Source organism: Ochotona curzoniae, unplaced genomic scaffold (genome assembly GCF_017591425.1).
Source record: "Ochotona curzoniae isolate NIBS_2020 unplaced genomic scaffold, NIBS_Ocur_1.0 scaffold_4506, whole genome shotgun sequence".
Lineage (NCBI taxonomy): Eukaryota > Metazoa > Chordata > Mammalia > Lagomorpha > Ochotonidae > Ochotona > Ochotona curzoniae.
Genome location: NW_024467119.1, coordinates 57,524,632 through 57,547,550, shown reverse-complemented (window position 1 = coordinate 57,547,550; position 22,919 = coordinate 57,524,632). Strand labels below are relative to the sequence as shown.

Sequence of the window (22,919 nt, the reverse complement as noted above, 5' to 3'; positions counted from 1 at the left end):
AATCACAGCCAAGATTTGAAACTAGATCTACTGGACTATCTAGTTGTTTTGACTCCACCACATTTTATGTCCAAATGTTCTTTAAATTAAAAAGACACAGAAGATAGTATAAAAACTTATGTCCTTTACCTCTTGTGACTTGCCTGAAAAATATTAATCATAAATGACTAGGACACATGTAATTTATTTTTTAAATCATTAAAAGTTAAAGAAAAGGAACTATAGCCTTAATATATACAACTGATCATTAAATATTAATTAAAATATATTCTAAAAATCTATGAATTTAAAATTAAACGTTCATTTCTCATCAAGCAGGACAAAAGATTTTCCATCTTCATAATTACACTAAAATTCTAATTTCTAGGATATCTGTGGTACTACTTCAGCTTTTTTACTTGGAGTGTTTCATATGGCACTTCTATTGCATGTTTCATCCACGTTTAAGAAAGTAGTTTTTCTCTTAATTAAATTTCTGCAAGTCATAAATTATGTACTGATGTCTCAAGTTTGTCACTTTTTCTTTCACTAAGTGCTTATGTTATCAACTGATCACGTCTGTTTAAATGCCAGCTTTTGGTTTTGCTTCTGGAAGGAGCTGGGAAAGAGCTTTGCAGAGCCACATACGTGTCATCTGTGGTTATTGATTTCCCCTGTGCTGTCCTTTCCCTGGGATCTCTGACAGGGTGAGGGGAAGGTCAGTGTGAGCCCTAAACATCCGCTTCCCTCCATAGGTAACAACTGTTACATCAGCTAAGCTATAGCAACAGTTTGTTTCAATTTGGTACAAATTTCTTAAATCCTTTCATTGGCAACTGGAATGTAACATAATATCTAAAACGCCTACACTTCTGTTTATTCACTAAGATAACATTCTATGCTTTCCCCTCCAATTTTTTTTTTCATTCCAAATCATAAGTTGTACTGTGAAGTTTAATTGTGATCACCTGTAGAAAGCAGCCCCACTGAGTATGTTTAAACCACTGAAAGAAAGGCAAAGTTATGGTTAATCCGGCCTTAACAAGACACTTCAAAAATGCCATGAAATTGTATAGCATGAAAAACTGTGGATTTTTTGTTGTTGTTGTTTGAAGTACCAAAACAAATTTTGCCTTTTAGTTCAATTTTTCCTTTCTTAAACATTGTGCATTTTTATTTAATTTTTTTTTTTTGAAAAGTAGAGTTTTCTTAAAAGTTTATTTTACCTACTTGGAAGGCAGTGTTACACAGGAGTTAGAGAGACAGAGAGCAAGAGACAGAGTTCTTCCAACGGCTGGTTCACTCTCCAAATGGTCATGATAGCTAGCACTGAGCTAAGCTGAAGCCAGGAGCCAGGAGCTTCTTCCAAGACTCTCATATCGGTGCAGGGCCCTAGCATTCGGGTCATACTGCACTGCTTTTCCAGGCACATTAGCAGAAAGCTGTGTCAGAACTAGAGCACCTGGCACTTCAACAGGCACTGTAAACTGCAGTTTAACACATTTTCCTCCAGGGACTTCGTGAAGTTCTCCCTGTTTTTCACTACTTCAGCGGCATTTTTAGAATCTCGAAGAACTTTTACCAAGGAGAGATGCCGTAAACATCAAACAGGATTGTGTATAAAATCTGTGTTGTAAACGTGATACCATCTTGAACTAATTTTTCACATTTCCTTTATTTTTTTTAACTTTGGGCAAATCACTCAATTTCTCAATTTGACAACTATTGTTGAAATGTATGATTTGAAATTCATATTTTTATACTGTTTCTTTGTTCTTATTCTATTGATATTTTATTTGAAAAGGGGACTAAGGGAGTCATGGGATGGATGAAAATGATTAATCAAAGAACTATTACTATATTTGACTAGTTACTTAGAAAATTAAAAAAAAATTAAAGTTCTATTCAGCACTAGAAATGCAGCTTAAATTTTCAGCTCCATATATGCCCAAGAAAAACCAGAAAATTATCATTTTTGTATCTTGTTTAAGGAAAGGTAGGATCATCTGAAGATGTGTTCAGTGTTACTGCATGCAGCAGCCTTAAAAATAAATGGAATGATCACAAATTGATTGAGCATCCTCTAGAGCTCTTCTCATTGTTCTTGCCTGGCCCAGGGCCAGGAGATTTGGCTGATACTTAGAAGGAATTCTTTAGTTCATTCATAAAAGTGAGTAAATATATTTCTGTACTAAAGTAATCTTTTATCATCTTCTTCCTCAAAAGAACACATTAGTGTGAGGTTTTAATAGTTATACAGTATTATTCATAAAATGTCTATCATGAAAACCGCCTAGTCATTAAATCTTTTTAGAACTAGCTGAATTAACATAAAAAAGGAGAGACAAAAATAAAGTCAAACAAGAACCATTTTTACTTTTTTGACACATTTTGAAATACAGCATGATATCAACTGGTGCTGAAAATAAGCCATCGGTAAATACTTGAGAAGGATACCCTTGGAAGACAAATTTGATGAAAATACCCTGAGTCGATTATTTTTATAGCAATGATCTAAACAAATTTATTCAATAAGACTTCCATATTTAAATTTTAAAAAATATTAAACATTTAAGATTTTATTTTATTAAAATTTCCTACATAAACCAGTATTCTCATAAGTACTCATGTGCTTAACAAAACAACACTAGTAAATAGTGTGCCAAAAGAGGCTTCCAAAAATTCACAGAACATTTGCGTTTTACTTATTTATTAGTCAGAGATGGAAAAAGGCAGAACATACATCTGCTGGTTTGCTTCTATAGAATGAGTGGCAGTAACTATCACTTAGGTCCTCACTGCTTCCCTCCCACGTGTAAATTACCAGTAGAAAACTGAGGTCAGATCCAGAGCCACATATCCAGCCAGGCACTCCAAGACACGATGTGGGTCTCTTACCTGCCAAATGTTGGCCACCACATTATCTTTGAGTTTGTTTGTCATAAATTTTCTGGATTCCCACTACGGAATGTCAGTAATGAAGTTTTACTCACCAAATGGACAATGGCAGTAATAGGAATCCACACCACTTTGGCAGGAACCACCATTAAAGCAAGGGTTGCATTCACAGTAATTGACTGATGATTCACATGTTTTCCCTAAAACATATAAAATTTGTTTAAAAAAACCTTATTCTTAATTATATTGTCATCATTAACAACACATATGAAGGATTATATCTCAAAAGCAAGTATTAGGAAATTTTATATAAGAGGGCATTAGAATGGTATCTCAGAGTTCAAAATCTTACTTAGATACCCTATTAGAAAGATAAGCATATAATCTGCAGGAATTTATTTACATAATTATTTTGGGAGAACAGATCCTCTTCAGGCAAATGACATTGTAAACATATCAAAATTACTCCACTCAATACTTTGCTTTCTCAATTTCTTTTCAACTTTTGCATTTTATAGATAACATTTGGAAACTTTCATAGAATTCATTGTGCTGACTCAAGTTTTTGACAAGTGAGAAAAACCTTGCACGTCAACCTACAATCCTTCTGCTCTAAAGAAATAGCTCTTTACTTACAAAAATCCTTTGTAAATCTAAATTAGGAATAAGAAAACATGCCAAAATCCATGTTAATACTTTTTTTAGAGTACATATTACATCATTTTTTTTTTGTTATGCTTGAAATGATAATACTAGAAAAGCATAATTTTCAGTTTATAAAGTCTTCCTAAACATCATCATATTAAACTTAATCGAGCTATACTGAATGCACATTACAGGCCAGGAATAATAATGGATGGGAATAAACAGTGAAGAGAACAGAGGAATATCATTACTTAAAGTTAGCTTCAGCTTTTTTTTTTTTTGCTTTTCTCTTGTTCACAATGTATATTATTTATTTGAAAGGCAAGTGAAAGAGGAAGAATAAAGAGAGAGTGAGTGAGAGAAGAACAATTTTCTTTGTACTACTTTTCTAATGGCTGCCACAGTTGGCACTGGGCTAAGCAAAAGCCAGTAGCTAGAACTTCCATCCAGGTCTCCCTTGGCCAGAGGCCCAAGCATATGAGCCATGTTCGGATGCTTTCTCCAGGCTCCTCAGCAGGAGCTGCTTTGGAAGCAGAGCAGTTCTCACACCAGCTGTCAGAGGCAATGCTGATACTGTTGCAGCAGGCAGCTTAACTTGTTGCACCACAAGACCAGGGCTCAAACAACTGTCCTTAGAGCTTCCGTGTTGGTGGGAGAAGAATTAATTCATACAATTGAGACATGTACATTTTGGGAGGGAATGTGAAGAAGCCCTTAAACTCTAATATTTTGCTTGAGAGATCATAAAACTACGATACATACAAGTTTAGGTTTTCTGTTTTCTGTATCAAGATTTGACTGAATGGTTGAACCCTGGTAGAAAAAAAACTTAAGGTCTAAATCATACCTGTCTCGTTTTTCATATAAATTTAAATATGCTCTAATGCTATTTTGCTACAACTATGAATTATTGCAATAACGTCACAGAGTTGTTAAAGAGTTCTTCAAATTCTTCCAAAGAGTGCTAGTGATAAAAGCCCTTAGTTTTCAGTCACTAACAGAAGGGTTTCAATTACTGTGGAGTAGGTCTTCAGGAAGCTGTCTGCTACTTCCCAACAGCTCTACACTAGTTTATCTCCTAAGTATGTCATGGAAGCACGAGCATTTGTAAGTACAAGTAGGCAATGCTGAACACAGAAAATCCATTTCATCCTAACAACTTTGCCTAAAATATAGTCAAAAATTTTGTTTAACTTAGATTTGTTTTTGTGGCATGAGTATGCAGCCACAATTGTTCTGTTCTGAAGTTCCAAGTGTGAGTCAGACCTCACGACAATGCTAACTAAGCCCTTTTCTGTACATCACAAACACACACACTTTCTCCTGAAGAAATAAAATCAGGAACCACCTTACAATGCAAATCATTGAACTGACAATTTCAGAATATCTTTTAATTCTAAGGGCAAAATATAAAAATACTTAGGTTTTAAGTGTTTTAGCTACATAAAACCAAATGCCTTCAAAATATGTGTTATATACCTGTGATGTCACAAAAACAGATGAAAGAGTTGTACACTTCACTTCTCGGAGACTAGAAATGACAAATTTGGGGGAGTTTCTGTCATTTACACTTAGTTAAATACTTGGACGTACGTGATCCCTAAATAAAATACATATATACAATAGCTCAAAAGTTGTTTACCCTATAAAGCTCGATTATATCTGTTTTGAATCCTGTGAGAAACACTATGGTTTATAGTCTTGGTTTCTCTGATAATAATATAAAATTAGGGATACGTTTTTCTGTGTATAATTTTAATTAGTGATTTAATCCTACTTCTTCCTATCAAGTGATATTTTAATAGTGACATCAGAATATAATTTAAATATGAAGCTCATATAATTAGTCCAAAATAGAGGTGGCCAGCCTATGATAGATCATGCACTCTGTAATAAATATGATTTCAACATGTACTAAAACCTACCAGGGAAATTGTAGCAGTTGCAAACTATGCAAATAGCTTTGAGAATGAATTTCTCTTTAAAGTCTCAACAGAATTTGATTCTTAAATACACAACAATAAATTTCCTTGCAGAAATTTGCAAGCAAAAACAAACTGAGGATTTCATTTGTCACTTTAATTAAAACAGTGAAGTTTTCTTATCATCTCTTAATATATAATTTAATTGACATTTTGAATTAGAATAACTTCGCCAGGTATATCAAAGGGAATTTCTTACTGAGTCTGGGAAGAATAGTGCTATCCATTTTATTAAAGCATATCAAGAATATATCATTCAAAAATGTATTTGGAGTTCTCTAATAACTAAATATTTCTTTTATAAGCCAGGTGGTTTTTCACACTAGATATAATTCAAAGACAAGATTTGAAAATGTAATGCTTAAAATATTATTAAAACTTGTGCTTTTTTTGTGAGAGAAGGATGTCATAATTTTACCTAGAAACAAAATAAAACCCCTAAATTTCTCCAATCCGGAAAGCTAATTCTCCGTAATCCTGTTAAAAAGCAACAAAATTTTGTGTTGTTCTAAGTAGTTTGGTCTACTTCATAGTAGAGCTAATTACATAATCCATACAGGATAATGCAGCAGTGTGAATTGCTGACTTTCTCCTGGCTAAACAAGCTGTTAAGTTGCAGCATTGTGAAACAAAGCATTGCCATTAACTTAATTAATGCCGCAAGTCAATTAACAATGCTCCTCAAAGCCTTGAGGCCCAGCACTCTAAGATAGGACTTGCATTAAGGGAAACAACCCAAGGCTCTTGAACTTGAGCAGCCTTTTCTGTTAAGATATGTTTACTCTCATAGCAACTCATAGAAGAATAAACCTGCCTCATTGCTTTGACATCCATTCATTAGTTGCCTTGGCATACGCTGCAGAGCACACACAGGAGCTGTGATTTGGAAGAGAAATTCCTAGTGCCCAGAAAAAGCGAATGAATAACGATGAAAATAGATGCAGAAAAATGAGGTCAATGTGCGCACAGATCTCCTAAGAATGCAACTAAAATTGACATAAAAAAAAATAGGTTATATCTTCACACTTAGAAGCAACAGATGGGACCTTGTGTGAAACATAAACTGAAATTTTTGTGATTATCTATGGTCTTTTCAATAAAAATGTATGCTTAAGATTCACTCAGTTGTTCATTGGATTAACCCATACAGGTATGATAATATTTTATATTTCATACTTTTCTAGCCTCTTAACTTAAATTCTCAGAGAATTATATATGGAATTTGCATATATATTCGACAATTTTAGCTTGAGTTTTGTATCTCATAGAGACGGGGATACATCGATTTCACATGTAATTACACTACTTGATTTACAAACAAAGTTTTATTTATTTTTGCTTCATTGTTACTATGTATGCTGATACGTTAACCCATTCTTTAAGCTACTCATTACTGCAAAAAAGCACTGTGAAAACAGTTATTCTGGGCCCAGTGCAGTAGCATAGTGGCTAACGTCTTCGCCTTGAACGTGCCAGCATTCCATATGGGTGCAGGTTCATGCCCCAGCGGCCCCGCTTCCCCACTTCCCATCCAGCTCTCTGTGGCATGGGAAAGCACTCAAGGATGGCCCAAAGCTTTGGGACCCTGCGCCCATGTATGGGAGACCCAGAGGAGGCTCCTGGCTCCAGGCTTTGGTTGGGCTGAGCTCTGGCCCTTGCAGACACTTAGATGGTGAACTAGCGGACAGAAGATTTTCTCTCTGTGTATTTGACTTGCAATAAAGATAAATATTAAAAAATTAAAGAAAATAGTTCATCAAAATACCTTTCAAATAGTACTATGTTTTTTTCCAACGAAACCTGAAAAATCATACAAAATTCAGTGAACTACTGTGAAAGGAAACTAAAAGTAGCTGTGATTGAAATTATGCATAAATATAATCTCAATGACACTACACATGATGATATGTAATAACACACAAAATATTCATGATAAATTTATACATTTTACATATTTTTTGAGAAATAGGAGTGTTTAAGCTATTAAAAACCTAGGTATTTAGGTGAAGTTCAAATATGATCTAAGATTACTAACCTAAGTTCTATCTTGGAAATAAAAATAGAAAGCAGAACACTTTACCCTTTTGCATAGCAGCCTCCTTTCTGTATGACAAAGAATATTGCATTGCACATCTATTCACCAAATGTCTTTTATCGTCTATGATTTTTCTCATCACATGATCATCAACAGTAATAACGCAACCGTAGTTATATTTTAAAGGATGTTTCTTAGTTACTCCTTTCATTGTCAAAATGGCAAAAGTTTGCCTACTTTCTCAGTAAAATTACTGTCTACACTGTGTGCATAACACTTTATAATTGGAAAAGATGACTATACTTTTCAGTTACATCAAAGTCTCATCTTTCCTTAGAATACTGAGACCTTTTCGATTAAATAAGACAACTTCTCCATGCGGTAATAAACTGGTGGTTTTGTGCCAAAAGAGCCAGATCTAAGATGCCTCCAGGTATATGACAATGAATGGAAAAGGTTAAAGAAGTTATGAACCAACATTTCAGAGAAAAGGGGGCGATCATACAGTATCAACTATCTGCCTTCATCCTTTTTTTGTTCCATAAGATTTATTTGCATACTTGAACCCATCTGATATCTTCTCTATGCAAAATGGCTTTTCAGATACACCATGTCACTATGAGATTTTAAGATATAGTTTCCTAGTTCATATTAATTGACAACACATTCACTTTTGCTTTGCAAAATCTATATAAAATATGCAGTTGAGTTTCTCAGGGTGTGTGTTTCAAGACACAGTACTACTAGCTAAGGACCATTTTAAACCAAAAATTCAGAAAACCTTGTGGCTCCAATTTTCCTTTCTAGGGACTTTGAAAATCATTTATAGAAGGAAGGTGAAAGTCGACAAAAGTAAAGAGAGTATATGAAAAATACACATGATATAATTCTGATGGTCACAAATATAAAATATATATATTCTTGGGAAGAAAGACTTTACTAAAGCTCTGGTGTTTAATTAATGTTAACAAAAGTAAAATTTAACTTGTACGAGCATTTTTTTAAAGTTAGATGACATATGCACACACATATACACATATGTATTCATGTGTATTTGATCTTATGGCTTTTTACCTCTGTCTCTTGAAGATATATGGATATAACAGCTCCACCTTCCTGAACCAGTTATCAATTAGCTAGAAAGAGAATTCATTGCGGCCCTTTAGTGATCACTTTTCAAAGGCCACTAAACATATATAGAAATTCAGGTTATACATTCCTAACTGCAAATAGAAATGAACATTCGTCATCATGAGTTCTGTGCTGCTGTTTTCTGAAAAAATGCCAAGTATTTTATCTTAATTAATGTCTATTTTTACTTGATAGTTTATGGAGATAGAACATGAGATAATGAATTACATGATTTAAGCTATATAAGAATTAGAGCTATCATTAAATTTCATGTTTGTTCATGTCATTCCTTATCTATTGAATTATCTCCAACAATGCAAATGAAGCTGACGCGAACCTCAAAGTATGTCCCCTTAATAAATAATTTCAAATAACGCTTGGACAAAAAGTTGATAATCAGCATATTGATAGCTCTGATGTCAGAGACGTCGGAATGCAGGCTCAATTTGACACAATATAAAACAGACCTAATAATACTATCTTTCAATGTCAGATAACCTTCCAGGATTCGGGTTTCCATCAACAGTGTCTGACGTGTAATAGTAAAGCCAGGCTCCTTCTTCGCAGGATCACACAGGGCAGCAGCGCACAGGCACGCAGTGGTCAGTGTGGCTTTCTTGAAACACCTACAGTGCCCTCCTTGCTGAGATGATTGCTGAATTCTCCTAATTTATCTCACTCAATTAATTGGAGGCTTTTCTAAGTTATTTCCTTTTGCTTAACCATCAGAGCCAGTTCCTGATCATTCTCAAATATACTCTCTCTCAGTTTTAGATGAAGACTAAGCAGAACAGTGAGGAGGAAGTTGCTGGAAGCGCTCAAGAACTCATCCTACAAATCAGACTGTGGTAACTACTACACCGTTTAAAGGGAAGGGGATTACAGCACAAAGCCAGCCACAGGATAAAGACCTAAATCTTATGCTTTATGTAAACTGAGTTCTTTAAACGTTGGTATACTCATTTAAGAAGATACTATTTTCTTTTTGTTCTTTTTTCTGAGATAAGGAGTAGAGGGATTAAGAGTTTATGCTGTAACTGACAGAGAAGTAACTGTAGACTTGAATTGTTGCACTAAAACAAATTAATTAGATTACACTAGAAAACTAACATCTCTACTTCAACTTCCTGGCTTGCAAAAAAAAAAAAAAACTGGAAAATATTCCTGACTTACTGATTTTTCTAATGAGAAGCAAATGAAATTAATACATAATAAATGTTTACAAAGTGCCTAATCAATAGCAGAACTTAATAAACTTTTTTTGCAATTATACCCAATTTATAATAAAAAGCTTTGAAAATGGTTTCATTAAAAAAAATATGAAAAACATTGTCATACCTGTGTATCCAGTTTTGCAAACACAGTTGAAACCTCCTGGGAAATTCTGGCAAACGGCACCATTCTTGCAAGGACTGGGAAGGCACTCGTTGATGTCTCTCTCACAGGCCCTTCCAGTAAAGCCTTCTGGACAACTACATGAAAATCCTCCCACTAAATTGTGGCAGGTCCCCCCATTGTGGCAAGGGGATGGCAGACACTCGTCTATATCTGTTTCACACCAGTTACCAGCGTATCCTGGCAGACACTTGCATAAGAAAGGCTGCAGAGGTTCATTGGCCATGATGATAACCGGAAGGCTCTCGTAGCTTTTGAGCACGGGGCTCACAGCCAGTCTTCTTATACAGCTCCCTCCATTCTGGCAGGGGCCATGCATGCATGAGTCGTGATCCACAGATTCTACTTTTACTCCACTTTGCCGAAGCAGGATGTCTTTGATGCTTTCAAAGAACGTAGCGACACCACTGGGATTCACATACTGATTGTTGTTTCGCTTCACAGCTGCCAAAAGAAATGTTCTGTTGTTGTCTTCGTATGCACCGTAGAGCTGAACGGCAGTCCCGAGGCCTGTGAGCTGAGAACTGGCTATGCGTAAGAAGTGAAGGTAGTGATTAGTCAGGAAGTCCTTCACCGTCGGAACACTAACGCGAAGTAAAATGCTGTTGTCCACTGTAGTATTGGAAAAGGCTGCAAAGAAAACTCGGATGTTGCTTGTAACTGTGCTGTGAACACCATCATTGCTCAGGACGGTCAGATCAAAAGTGCCATCTGTGGACCTTGGCTGGGAATGCAGATCACAGGTGCCCACTGGAATACTGAAGAGGCTTGTAACTCCGGAAGTCAGAGAACAGTGGAAGCTGTCTAGCACATCCGGATCCTGTGGCTTCACAGAGCCTAAAATCCCACCAGGAAACAGGTTGCCATAGTAATTAACAAATAACTCTACTGTCCGAGACTGTGAGGGATTGTCATTTTCATCCATGACTGTGATATGCACAGTTCCGGTAGATGACATCTGCGGAATGCCGGAATCCCTGGTGACCACAGACAGATAGAAATCTGAAATCTGCTCTCTGTCAATCTCCCTGGTTGTGCTCAGAACTCCAGCAGTATTCAGACTGAAATAATTGGTGGCAGGACCTGTGCTCAGCAGGTAATAGGTAAACGGGCCTTGATTAGGAGGGAGATCTGGGTCAGTGGACTGAAGCGTCATCACCAGAGTTCCTGGCCGTTTGTTTTCCATCACTTCCCCTTCACTGGTGCTCAAAGTGGGACCATTATCATTGATATCCTCCAGAGTAACTATTAAAGAGGCACTTCCTGTAGCAGAAGGGGTCCCTGAATCTACAGCCAATACCGTTAGATTATAGATGGGTAGGGTCTCTCGATCTAATTCTGCAGTTACCGTGATCTGTCCTGTCTGGGGATTAACGGAAAAAGCACCATTTTCATTCCCTGATCCAATGAAGTAAGAAAACCTGCTCCAACTGGGGATGGAGTCAGAATCAAAGGCACTGACAAAGGTCACGTGAGTTCCAATGGGGACCCCTTCGCTGATCTGAACACTGTAGATGTTTAAACTAAAAACGGGTGGGTCATTGGCATCTAGCACAGTGATATTAACAGTGACTTCATCTATATCTGCACCCCTAATGCTTCCAAAATTCTTGGCTAATACTTTCAAAGACACCCTTTCTTCTTTTTCTCTATCAAGAAGTCCAGAAACATAAATTTGCCCAGTCCTCTTATTGATCTGGAAACCCTTCTTTCGACTATCACCAAAAATCAGATAATGTACCTCCCCATCTGTGCCCAAGTCACGGTCACTGGCAAACACTTCTCCAACAACAGTACCTTTAGGAGCTGCTTCTGAGATTTCAAAATAGTAAAGTTTGGAAACAAAACGAGGCACATACTCATTGGTCCCTTTCAACTGAATGTTCACAGTGGCAAAGCTACACCTTTCTTCATCAGGAACATTGAAGGCCTTCACAGTAAGATGGTAGCTCTGTTTGGTTTCAAAATCCAAGAAACCTTGTGTTGTGATGACTCCTGTGTTAGGGTCGATGACAAAGAGGTCACTGTCAGATGTCTGCACTGTATATGCAATCACAGCATTTGTTCCAGAGTCAGCATCTGTTGCATTTAGGTGGATAACTGTTGTTCCACTTGGAGCATTTTCCAAAACAGTGGGGAAATATTCATCAGGGATGAATATTGGAGAATTGTCATTTACATCAATCACATTTATAGTCACACTACAATAACCAGTTCTCGCAACCCAGCCTCCATCTATAGCACTAACAGTCATCTCATGCTTCTGGTATAGCTCATAATCAAGAGCTTTGGCTAGTGTCAGTACACCTGTGGAGGAGTTGATTGCAAAAATTCCTTCTTCGTTTCCTGAAGAAATACTGTACCGGATCAAGCCATTCATAGCTGCATCTCTGTCTCTTGCGGAAACAGTTCTGACAATGGTCCCAATACTCTGGCTCTCAGCTATGGTCGCACTTAGGTGGCTTTGGGAGAATTCAGGAGTGTGATAGTTTTCTTCCGTGACAGTTATTTCGACTGTTGCTTGGGAAGAAAGTGGAGGGTTCCCTTTATCTTTTGCAGTGACTGTGAGCAGAAAGTTTTGATTCAAGTCAGAAATGAGGGAAGATGCTATTGAAATCCATCCTGTGTTAGTGTCCAGCTTAAATTTTCCTAAATGATTTCCATTAGAAATGAAATAGTCCACTTCAGAATTCAGTCCAAAATCCTTATTATCTATTGCAGTCACCTTGATCAACTTTGTCCCAATTTTCACATTTTTTGTGACGGGAGTGAAATATTGAGTTTGAAGAAACTCGGGGGCATTGTCATTACTGTCCACTGTGTTAATGGTGACTGTTGTCTCACTGAGGAGGGAGGGATTCCCTCGATCTGAAGATGTCACTATAAAACTGTGTCTGTTGATGTTCACATTACTGAAGCCACTGACATTTTGGTATTTCAAGACTTGTTTATTGAAAATCTCTCCTGTGGTAGCATTGATCCTAAAATACTCCGATTGGGATTTTATAAAATAAAACACTTGTCCATTGGATCCCTCATCGGGATCTGTGGCAGACACCTGAGTTACTCTGGAGCCAATCTCAGTCAGTTCAGGACAATCTAAATAATAGGAGGGTCTACTAAACCTTGGAGCATTATCATTGACATCTGTCACAAAAATTGTGACATCTGTGCTTACAGTCCACCCAGAATCATGTGCAGAAACTCGGATTCTGTACCGGTCTGTATCTTCTCTATTTAAAGGTCTACTAATAATGATGTCCCCTGTGCTAGGGTTGATTGTAAATGGAAGACTTGTGTCCATTATGGAATATCTACTAATTGCATTTACACCAATGTCTTCATCAGAAGTTGTGACACGTGTAACAGTGTATCCTAAGGGAGAATTTTCAGGAACATGGGCACTAAATATTTGAGAAAACCTAGGGGCATTATCATTTTCATCTAAAATGTTAATGACAACTTTCACTGAGGCACTCCGAGATGGGGACCCTTTATCTGAAGACCTTACAGTGAGTACATAATGAGATACTTTTTCCCTGTCTAATGGTCGTATGCTTCGGATTTCACCAGTAGCATGATTGATACTGAAACTGTTTTCTTCGTTGCCATTAATGATCTCATAGTCTAACTGTCCATTGGGTCCACTGTCTTTATCTACTGCTGATACTGCAAGTATTTTTCGAGGAGAAAGGTTTTCCAGTATTTCAGCTACAAATGGATCTTCTTTAAATACTGGAGAATTATCATTGACATCTAACACCGCTATGTCCAGTTTCTCATAGGAGGAGAAGGGAGGGAAGCCTCCGTCTCTGGCCTCTATCCGTATGACATATTTCTGTATCTTTTCAAAATCCAGAGGTTGACTAATGGACACTTGCCCAGTTGATTGATCAATTTGGAATGTATTGCCAAGATTCCCACTTGCAATATAATAAGACAAAGGTTCTCCTCTCAGAGAGGACCCTGTAACGGTAGTGACAAGAGTGCCTACTGGTTGGCTTTCAGGAAACATGAATGTTTGCTCCTTGGCTCTGACTTTAGGAAAGTCTGCCTTGTTCACAAATCTAACTGTCACTGTTGTAGAATCTGTCTTTGGAAACGAGCCACCGTCTTTCACATGCACAGAAAAAGTCACTTCTGAAGCTCCGTTTAGGGGGCCAGCTGCCATAATAGCTCCTCTCAGTGGGTCAATGTGAAATTTTTCCGAGTTTCTACCAGACAGAGAATAGTGCAGCTCAGAATTGGTTCCAATATCAGCATCTGTGACTGTAACCGCAAAGACAAAAGAACCTATAAAAGAGGGAACGTGCAGTTAGAATCTCATGGGATCCAGATAAAACATTTGGTAGTAGGTTAACGCATATAAAGTACTATACTGCTGCCGTATATGACTTTATGTTCTCATAATTACTGAAGAGAACAATGTCTCCTACATTTTCTCTAAAGTTTCCAAGTTAAATCTGCTTACTGACAATCTTCAGAGATGGGCTTGTCATTTTCTAGCTAAAACCCTCACAGTGTGCTAGGTTTCATATTTTTCAGTATGTCTTTGAGAGAAGTATAGTGAAGAGAATGGGCTAGTCATTCAGTATCATTGTTCCTAGGAGAAAAATCTGCACATAACGCAACATTCCAGAAAGCACGAAATATGTGAGCTCTGCAAGGAGTTATATTTCTAACCAATGAACAAAGAGCTTTTTTCTATTATGCTTTAAAATACCTAGGAATTACTGCATATAATTACATTAACAAAATTATCTTTAAATATTGCTACTGATAACATATGTCTACTATTTCATGGCAGTTTTCCTTTATTATTACAGGGAGGTTACGTACATATACACAAATATGCAGAAATTAATTGAGATAAACAGAATGTAGTAATAAATAACAACTGAGGAATAGTGAACTCAATTTAGATTCCAGAAATTAATACTTGAAATGTACACCAATGGAACAATGCAGCAGAAAACATGCAGAAAATTACCATAATGACATATTTTCAGTACATGAATTCAGAAATTATTCTCAAACATGTATTCCTATCCTTGTTGAAGAGAATGTGATGGAAGTGAAAAGTGTTTTATGTTAAAAGGCCAATGATTCTGACGAATTATAATAAGTATAATGAGAAAAAGATGCTTAAGCACACCTCATTTTACACAGAAGATGTTATCTGGCACCACTTCATACTGGATGCAATTAGGATGACAGGTGCCAGCTCGTCTGAGCTGGAGATGTCCAGCAAGCCTTGATGACTTTGATATTTAGAATTCTTTCTGATAAAATGTTAGTGCATGCATTCATGGCTTTTATGCCCGATATCGATATCAATAAGACAGTTCTCAAGTTAATAAGAGATCAAAGACTTCTGACAATAGGAATACCAGATCCATTTGTATTCTTCTAATTTAAATCATTTTCATGTAATAAATATTAATTGTAAGCCATAGTTGCATGTTTTGTGATGGAAAATTCATCAAAAAATTACAAATCACAAATCTGAACAGCCCCATGGGAAGTGTGCCATTTTCTGCAAATAAGCTAATGATGTCAAACCAACTAAATTCAAAAGATAAATGCATTCTGTGAGTATGAAAGTGGGCCATAAATGGCTCCCTAAGGTTACTAATAGAAAAAAAAAACACCAAAGCTAGAATTAAAAAATAAATGTGTGAATTGGAATTATTCACTCATAAAATAATTTTGGAGATCTACTGATGAAGGATTAAAATTAAACATTTTTAAATCAACGAATGCATTTCAGGTACTGGGATGCTGCAAAAAAAGAAGAGAAAATAGTCTCTTCCCTCAGGGAATTTACATACCAGTTTTACCTCATGAGAAAAGCATCTTTGGTTATGAAAGATATCCATTTAAAACACAGACAATATGCAATAATAGTAACAAAAGTTAGTAGGAAAGAAAATACAGCTATAAAATTCTATATGCAATCAATCTAGGAAGTCAGATTCAAAGCTCTTCCAACTCCATAAGCAAAATAATGCCATCTCAAAAATAAATATGTGAAAAGTACATAAACTTCTTGAAAGCAAGCATCTGGTATACAACTTTCATGTATTCACACAGCTTTAGAGTCGGCTGATTACCTGGAAGAGTCGGAGATGGGATGTGTGTGACGTAGGGGTGATGTTGAAATCTTGGTGGATTGTCGTTGACATCAGTCACCGTGACGAAAACACTGGCAGAACTGGAGAGACGCGCTGGGGATCCTGCATCACTGGAGACCACCACTAGAGTATAATTGTCTTTGGTCTCTCTGTCTAGTAATGCACTTGTGATGATTTGTCCCGTGGATGGGTTGATGGTAAATTGAGAGTTTCCACCAATGATGCTATAACTAAAGCAGGGAGCAGAAATAGATATATTTCTTTTTAGTACTAATACTGTGTTGTTTATTGATTCTATTTTAAATACTTGAAGGTAGAAATACAGAGAAAAACATTGAAAGCAAGATTGAATAACAATGAAAGAATATGGGTAGAGGCTTAACATAATTTTTTCAGTGGCCATTTCACTAACAATCGTTATTATTAGGTGCCTGGTGGTCTCTAGCAGTTCCCCAGAAGGGTTGTTAGGCTCTCAAATTGTGCAAAGCCCCCAAAAGACCAAGAAGACAATTGTGATTCCAGTAAATGAATCTGAAAGCATAAAAAAGAGCATTGTGATGATGTTGTGGTAGTGGTCTGTGTCATAAATGAGTACATTTAAACCGAACCTGAAATTTATTTTTTATTGTATAATGTAATAAATTAGAGAAGAGCAGTTGAAGAGTCTTCTTTATTCTTTAAAGATGAAACAATGTACGTGACCTGTATTACCTATCCAGAATAACTCATCAACTATTTATATAATAGTTATTTTATTCCCAATTACTAATTTTCTGGTTTGTCATTCCTCATATGGCTTTGTTGCTTTTTTGTCAGGGGAAGTATGCCATCTTCGTGGATGTTTTGATGCTCACCAGATTGGTTAGTAGGCAATAGTTTCCACTCTGAATAGCTTCTCTCTTCTTTCTGTACAAATCCTAGATTTTGTGTCTGAATGAAAGTCTCAGAAATCATTTTCAAAAGACAGACTTCAGCTTGATGGTTCATCACATGGCTGGATCCATAACTTTTAAAGTTGAATGATAGTAAGGAGACAGATGTTTTCAAAAAGCTCTTGTCATTTATACCCAGAAAGAAATACCCTTGGAGTTAACTGCATGTTTGTATGCTTGGTCTCCATATAAACTTAGCAACAGGAATGGCTAAAGAAACTGTAGAGCAAAATATATTACCCTTTTGCTAGTGTGCTATTATACTCACAATTTAAATAGTCCAATTGCTATTATATTCATAATTTAAATAGTTATGTAACGTAGTGAACTAAAAGGCTATTTTTAGGTGATTTTTTTTGAAAAGAACATTTTTATTTATTTGAAGAACAGAGTTATAGAGAAAGAAAAATAAAGATACCCAAAGAGGGAGAAGGAGCAGTCTGCCAACTGATGGTTCACTTTAAGTTTCTGGCCTTTATTAGTTTTGCTTTGTACTATGTTCTCAACAATTAAACACTTAGGCTTTTTTTTTTAAATTAAGATTTCTAGCATCTTAATGATGTCCTAATGTGAATAGTCATACTACTAAGCAATTTATAAATATGTCAATTTAAACTTCAAAACAATAATAATAATAATGTCCTACATTAATTTTTTTCAGGAAGACTAAGATAGTTACTCAAAAACACATTAAACTATGCACGGTAGATCTAGAGTTTGAGTTTCTATTGTATTTTCAATTTATACTTTTTCTGCTATACTACTAGATGGAAAAGGTAAAATCCAACTGTAAGGAACACAGGAAATGCTATACTTAATAGCTAAGGCCAAAATAGACTTCTTCAAGATATGTCACTATAGAATTGGCTCATGGTGATTTAGTTCAATGTAAATCAATAAACACATTAATAATTTTATGGTTAGAGAATAATTAGAGAATTCAAAAGTATTTGTGTAAAGAGGTAACATTAATATCTCAACTGTTGATCATTCTCCCATTTGTAAATCTAAGTTTCCCCTTTGATTACTAATATCATAGTTACTTACTGAGATAAGCTAGGAAAACAAGGCACTATGCTATATGCTTTGAGAACACAACAGTACAATCACAGTTTAGACACTGAACTGTGGAATACAATCCACTTGAACATGAATTTTCAGCTTACACAAATTCACAAAATTTCTTAGCCTGGGTCCAAGATAATGGTTCAACTGGCTAATCCTCCCCTTCAAGTGCTGGGATCCTATATGGGTGCCAGTTTGTATCCTGACTGTTCCACTTCTCAATCCAGCTCCGTTCTTAGGGAGTGGGGAAGGCAGCAGAGAGCACCAATGTCCTTGGGCCCCTGCAGCAACATGGGAGACCCAGAAGAGGCTCCTAGCTTTGGATCAGCTTAACTTTGGCTATTGTGGCCATTTGGGGACTGAACCAGCAGATACAAGATCTTTCTTTCTGTTTGTCCTCCTCTTTGTAAATTGGCTTTCCAATAAAAATAAGTAAATCTTAAAAAATAACAATAACAACAACAACAACTACAACAACAAAAACTTCCTAATCTTTCCAAGCTTCCTTCCTTAATTTGACTTGGTGGTTTGTATATTAGCTATTTTATGAAAATCAGTCTATGTTGTGACTGATATATGATAAGTATTCTTGGGTCCAGGACCATGGCTGAACAGGCTACTCCTCCACCTGTAAATGCCAGCATCCCATATAGACACCAATTCATGTCATCATTGCTCTACATCCCTCCAGCTCTCATATTACAGCATGGGAAATCAGTGGACCATGACCCAAAGACCTTGGAATCCTGCACCCATGTGAGAGATCTGGAAGAAGCTCCTGGCTCCTGGCTTTTTGATATGCTCATCTGCAGTCATTGTGGCTATTCAGGGAGTGAACCAGTGGATGGAAGAACTTTGTCTTTGTGTCTCCTCTCTGTAACTCTACCTTTATCATAAAAATAGATGCAGTTTTTAGAAAGTTAAAAAATGACAAGCTCTCAAAAGGCAATGGTTTCTTACTGCACGCATGCATATATAGTTATAATATAATAATTTATGGTACACAGCCTATCCTAATGTAGGCATGGCACCAAAACTAATATATGAACTATAAAAACCTCAAAGAAATTAAACTGAAAACAATCCTGATTTCAATTCTACAGTTTAAATGGGAGAAAAATAAATGCAGAAAAGGATATATAAAATAGATCATTAAGGTACAGTACTACAAAACTGTTAAAAGGTTCTGCTCTAGGTGTTTAGAAAACACTTTTGACAGGAATGATTAAAATGAGTTGTCCTAAGAAAAGGCTGAATAAGCTTTAGAGGTGCTTCCAACTTTAAAGGAGCTTAAGTTTTAAAGGAGCAGTCTTACAATGGTGTTCAAAGGCGAGGAAAAAAGTGTTCTGGGCCAGTAGTTGGCAAACCTTTTCTGTAAAGGGCCAGGTAGTAAATATTGTCAGCTTTGGGGCCATAGGATTTCACTTACAGCACTCAGCTTACCATTCTAGTAAAAAAGCAGCCATCCCATGTGCATGAATGGGCATGGCTCTGTTCCAATAGTACTTCATTCCACAAAGGCCGGCACTGTGCTGCATTTGGCTTGCAAGCAGCACTTTGCTGAGCTCTGGTCTAGGAAATAGTAATGATCGGAACAAAGCTATCAGGCATGGAGAACCAGAGATCCTTTTTGTAAGAAAAGAAAGTGATCCAGTGAGGCTGAAGTTTTGGCTATATGTTGGGGATTTGTACAGAAAACGCTTCGGAAGACAGTGGGGCTATTTATGGAGTGATGGAGACATGAGCACCAGGCATTACTGGAAGCTGAAAATTTTTAAGGATTATTCTTAAAGTGAAGATACTGTATTCTCAAAGTGGCTTATGTTACTGCCATTGTCCCATCAGTCTTAGATTCCTCTCAATCTCTTCCCAAAGCACCAAGAAAGCAATGGTCTTGAAGTGTATGGTCCAGTATAAAGCCCTTCCATTGTTTCTCCCAGGAGAAGTAGGAAGAAACTTAAAATTTTTTTCTTAAGGTATGCAAAGCCCACTTCTCAATCCAATCTTCATGACAGGCTTGATTTTTCGTTTTCCTTTTTTTTTTTAAGATTTATTTATTTATTGGAAAGGCGGATATACAGAGAGGAGAGACAGAGAGGAAGATTATCCGTCCGATGATTCACTCCCCAAGTGACTGCAATGGCCGATACTGCGCCAATCCAAAGCCAGGGTCCAGGAACTTCTTCAGGGTCTCCCACATGGGTGTAGGGTCCCAAAGCTTTGGGGCCATCCTCGACTGCCTTCCCAGGCCACAAGCAGGGAGCTGGATGGGAAGCGGAGCTGCTGGGATTAGAACTGGCGCCCATGTGGGATCCTGGCGCGTTCAAGGCAAGGACTTTAGCCTCTAGGCCACACCGCTGGGCCCAGGCTTGATTTTTCTAAAACCATGCCTGTTACCCTTGAACCTGTCTGTCCTTGCCTAGGATAACTTTTGTCTCTTTACTTGCTCATAAATCATTTCTCAGTCTTTTTAATATTCTTTAGTTATTTTAATAGTGGGTGCAGAGTCTGAGAATATTGAAATGGTTTATACTACTTTCTAATTCTTGTTTTATAAATTTCAAAAAAATTCTGCAAGAAAAGTTTAAAAACAGTTGCTTCTTGATTTTACTGGTGTTCTCAAGGAGAACTGACTCTACTTTGACTGTAAAGTTACACAATTATTTCTCGGATTCCACTTTCCTTTTATGATACTGAGAGTACCTGACTACTTAGAATTTCAGAGTTTGTGGTACAAAGTAAGGCTGTGTACTCTTACAGTATAGTGTGCTTTTGGATTGGAGGAATTAGAAATTAGAGGAGGGAAGTAAGTTAATTTTTATCATAATAGTCTTGGCAGGACATAATTATGGCCTCAACTAGGATTTTGGCAGGAGTAGTGCAAGGAGCAGAATGGGTGCCAGAGGCATTAGAAAACAAGAAATATGAGAATCTGCCCAGTGGTTAGGTGGAGAAGGAGCAAATATTTAGCCACAAGATGTGGATGAAGAAAGCAAGGCATCATTATTAAAGACAAAATAGAACACAAAGTTAAAAACTAAAGTAAGGGGCCCAGCGCAATGGCGCAGTGGTTATGGTCCTCGTCTAGCACGCCCGGGATCCAATATGGGCACCAGTTCTATCCCGTCAGCCCCGCTTCCCTTCCAGCTCCCTGCCTGTGGCCCGGGAAAGCAGTCGAGGACAGCCCAAAGCTTTGGGACCCTGCACCCGCGTGGGAGACCCGGAAGAGGCTCCTGGCTTCGGATCGGCATAGCATCGGCTGTTGCGCTCACTTGGGGAGTGAATCATCGGACGGAAGATCTTCCTCTCTGTCTCTCCTCTCTGTATATCCGCCTTTCCAATAATAAACATAATAAAAATAAATCTTTAAAAAAAAACTAAAGTAAGAAGTTTCCCGTACGCAGAGTTATGATGTCGGCAGAACCTCCAGGTAGAGCATGTCCACCAGAGAATTATAAATATGAAGTGGCGGCTCAGGGATAGAGTCAGAATCGATGCGCCAGGCTTGGGTGCTTTTTACACAGAGTTAATGGCTATCATCATTAAAATGTCTCCTTCTCTCTGTACCTCTGTGGCTCTGTCCTCTTCCTAACCCCAATTTACACACAAAGATAAAGAAAGAAAGATTGAGGAACTGCAACAACAGCAATCTGGAGAATTTTTAATTAATTGCTAAGGAAAGAAAGAGATGTAGAAAGTAAATCAGGTGTGGTGAGAATTGTAGGGTGAAAATAGCAACTAGTATTTATTTAAATAGGCCTTGAGGAGGGGAAAAAAAATCTAAAAATAAAGTGTGACGCAACATACAGATATTAGAAAAGTTAAAAGAACATAAGGACAAATAGATCCCATCAGCAAACTCAATGAATTTCAATTCAGTCCTCTGATAGAATCTTTCTGGGTGATCAATAAAGGAGAAATAAGACTGAAAAAATTTCAGTGACATATGACCATAAATTCTATATTGAGTCAAGTTATCCTTTCAAGAGTATTTTGATGAAACCAATGTGGATAAAGACATATTGACTGAATTCTGGAATCGTAAATTCACCACACCAATATGTCAGACTTTAATATTTGCTAGACATTGTGCAAGGAAGAATACACAAAATAAACAGCAGAAATAGAAAAGAAAATCCTCATACTATTGAGTGACTTCTATATCCTAAATATTATGATTATTATAATATCCAAAATATTTATGATTATTAACTTACTCCATCCATTTTGACAGCCTAGAAAATAGAAAATGGCAATAGTAAAGTTAGGCCTTCTGAAACGCCTCTGGGACATGCCCATAACCTTTGTGATAACCTTGGGTTCATGGAAAGAGAAGTGAGAGAGCTTATCTTATTCTAGGATGAGATCTTGCTTTTCTTTTATGGTTCAGGCAGTAATATGAATGACCAAAATTGTTTTGTGTACACAGAACTGGAAGGACCTATTTGCTTGGTCCCACTGTTCTTACTAGATGGGATGTAGCTCTTGGTGCTACCAGGTGGGATGAGACTCTTACTGATTGGATATCTAAAGATGCAAGATGTTTAAACTGACTGATATCCATGTTCTGTGCCACTGTAGTTAACTGAATGAGTCTTACCATATACCAATGCTCCCTTAGATGATTGGATGATTGTTATTTAAAAACCCCTGAACAAAGCTAGGGCTGCTCCCCTCCTCCATGTCTGGTGGAAGAAGACAGTCCACCGGTTGGTGCCAGCTG

General features: G+C 37.0%; 1 protein-coding gene across 3 annotated transcripts in view; it reads right to left on the bottom strand.

The window, feature by feature from the left end:
- FAT4 (FAT atypical cadherin 4) overlaps positions 1 to 22,919 on the bottom strand; it is a 156,046-nt gene that overhangs the window by 25,503 nt on the left and 107,624 nt on the right. For 2 of the 3 annotated variants that reach the window (XM_040966861.1, XM_040966860.1), the window contains exons 8-10: positions 16,179 to 16,429; positions 10,009 to 14,358; positions 2,973 to 3,077 (exon numbers count right to left, since the gene is read on the bottom strand). In XM_040966861.1, coding sequence (XP_040822795.1) covers positions 2,973 to 3,077; positions 10,009 to 14,358; positions 16,179 to 16,429 — 4,706 coding nt within the window. The remainder of the gene's footprint in view (positions 1 to 2,972; positions 3,078 to 10,008; positions 14,359 to 16,178; positions 16,430 to 22,919) is intronic. The other variant, XM_040966863.1, reaches the window with a different exon arrangement.